Genomic DNA, 1,886 nt, shown 5'->3' on the forward strand with positions numbered 1-1,886 from the left:
TGAAAGGCTAAGTAGTACAGGGAAGGGGGAGGGGCATAAAGAAAGGAAAGGAAAGCATGGAAAACCCAATCTGATATAAAGAGTTCTACCAAGAGCACAAAAGCATGAGAAATTAATAGAGCCAGAGCAAAGTGACTTAAATGTGGAGATTTCATAAGCATTTTGGGAGTAAAGGTTAGGTTCAAATGGTTTTTCTTCTGAAAAAAAGAGTAATTATTCTGTAATAGTCTGTTAAGTGTCTAGGAATATATCCACTTGAGGATTAAAAAGATTTTAGGAATTAAGTCATTCACATAGAAGATATTGGGCTTCCATAGAGCCAAGTCCAATCCAATGTGATGCTGGTTTGGGTCAACTGAATAGAGAGTTTTATATGACATGACTCATTAGGATCGGCTTTGTCTCTCCTACCCTGAGAAACTTGAATTTTCATCACTCACCTCTTTCCTTGAGGTGTCCTAAAGGTCGGCAATGAAAAACAGGACGTTTACTGAGTTTATTCTGTTGGGCTTCACAAATCAACCTGATATCCAGGTTGTCATATTCATCTTTCTTTTCATCACCTACATACTAAGTGTCCTAGGAAATTTGACTATCATCATTCTCACTCTAGTAGATCCTCACCTCCAGACCCCCATGTATTTCTTCCTCCGGAATTTCTCCTTCTTAGAAGTTTCTTTCACATCCATTTTTATTCCCAGATTTCTGACCAGCGTGACAACAGGAAATAAAGTCATCAGTTTTGCTGGATGCTTGGTTCAATATTTTTTTGCTATATTTCTTGGGGCAACAGAGTTTTATCTCTTGGCTTCTATGTCCTATGACCGCTATGTTGCCATATGCAAACCCCTGCATTATCTGATCATTATGAGCAATCGGGTCTGCATACAACTCGTGTTCTGTTCCTGGCTGGGAGGATTCCTAGCTATCTTACCCCCAATCATCCTGATGAGCCAGGTGGATTTCTGTGCCTCCAATATTCTGAATCACTATTACTGTGATTATGGGCCCCTTCTGGAGCTTGCCTGCTCAGACACAAGCATCCTAGAAGTGATGGTCATCTTCTTGGCAGTTGTGACTCTGGTGGTTACTCTACTGCTGGTGACATTTTCTTATACGTACATTATCAGGACCATTTTGAGGATCCCTTCTGCCCAGCAAAGGAAAAAGGCTTTTTCTACTTGTTCTTCCCACATGATTGTCATATCCCTCTCTTATGGCAGCTGCATGTTTATGTACATTAATCCCTCTGCAAAAGAAGAAGGTTCTTTCAACAAAGGAATAGCTGTACTCATTACCTCAATTACTCCGTTGTTAAACCCCTTCATTTATACTCTAAGAAATCAGCAAGTGAAGCAAGCATTCAAGGATGCTGTCAAAAAGATTGTGAAGCTTTAAAAGACAGAATACATTTTTTTAAATTTATTTATTCATGGGAGACAGAGACAGAGAGAGAGAGGCAGAGACATAGGGAGAGGGAGAGGCAGGACTCCATCCCAGGACCCCGGGATCATGATCTGAGCCAAAGGTAAACACCCGACCACTGAGCCACCAAGTTTCCCCAAGACACAACACATTTCAATGAAAAATATATTTCACTTACTAAATGCTTATTGAGTGTCTATAATGTTTCAAATGCTGCACTGGCCCTGGAGGATAAATATATGAATAGCATATATCTTAATTTCAAGGAATCTGCAGCCTAATATGACAGAGGGGTGTTAAGGTGTAAATCCATGTATTAAGTTTACAAAAAATAAGAGAACATGGTGAGTACTGTTAGAGAAGGAAAAAAAATTAGAATCCATACAAAGAATAGTTGAAGAGAACTATTTTCCAGAAATGACTTGAAATTCAAAAAGCAAAATACATTGCTTATTTAGAAG

The 1,886-nt window shown here is 39.1% G+C and overlaps 1 protein-coding gene across 1 annotated transcript; it reads left to right on the forward strand.

Annotated features, from left to right (window-relative positions):
• The first annotated feature begins 471 nt into the window (after positions 1-471).
• LOC140639328 (olfactory receptor 6C4) lies at positions 472-1,398 on the forward strand. The gene has a single exon (XM_072837707.1). The coding sequence runs from the start codon at positions 472-474 to the stop codon at positions 1,396-1,398; it is 927 nt and encodes a 308-aa protein (XP_072693808.1).
• Positions 1,399-1,886: the final 488 nt, after the last annotated feature.

Source organism: Canis lupus, chromosome 9 (genome assembly GCF_048164855.1).
Source record: "Canis lupus baileyi chromosome 9, mCanLup2.hap1, whole genome shotgun sequence".
In the NCBI taxonomy this organism is placed as follows: domain Eukaryota; kingdom Metazoa; phylum Chordata; class Mammalia; order Carnivora; family Canidae; genus Canis; species Canis lupus.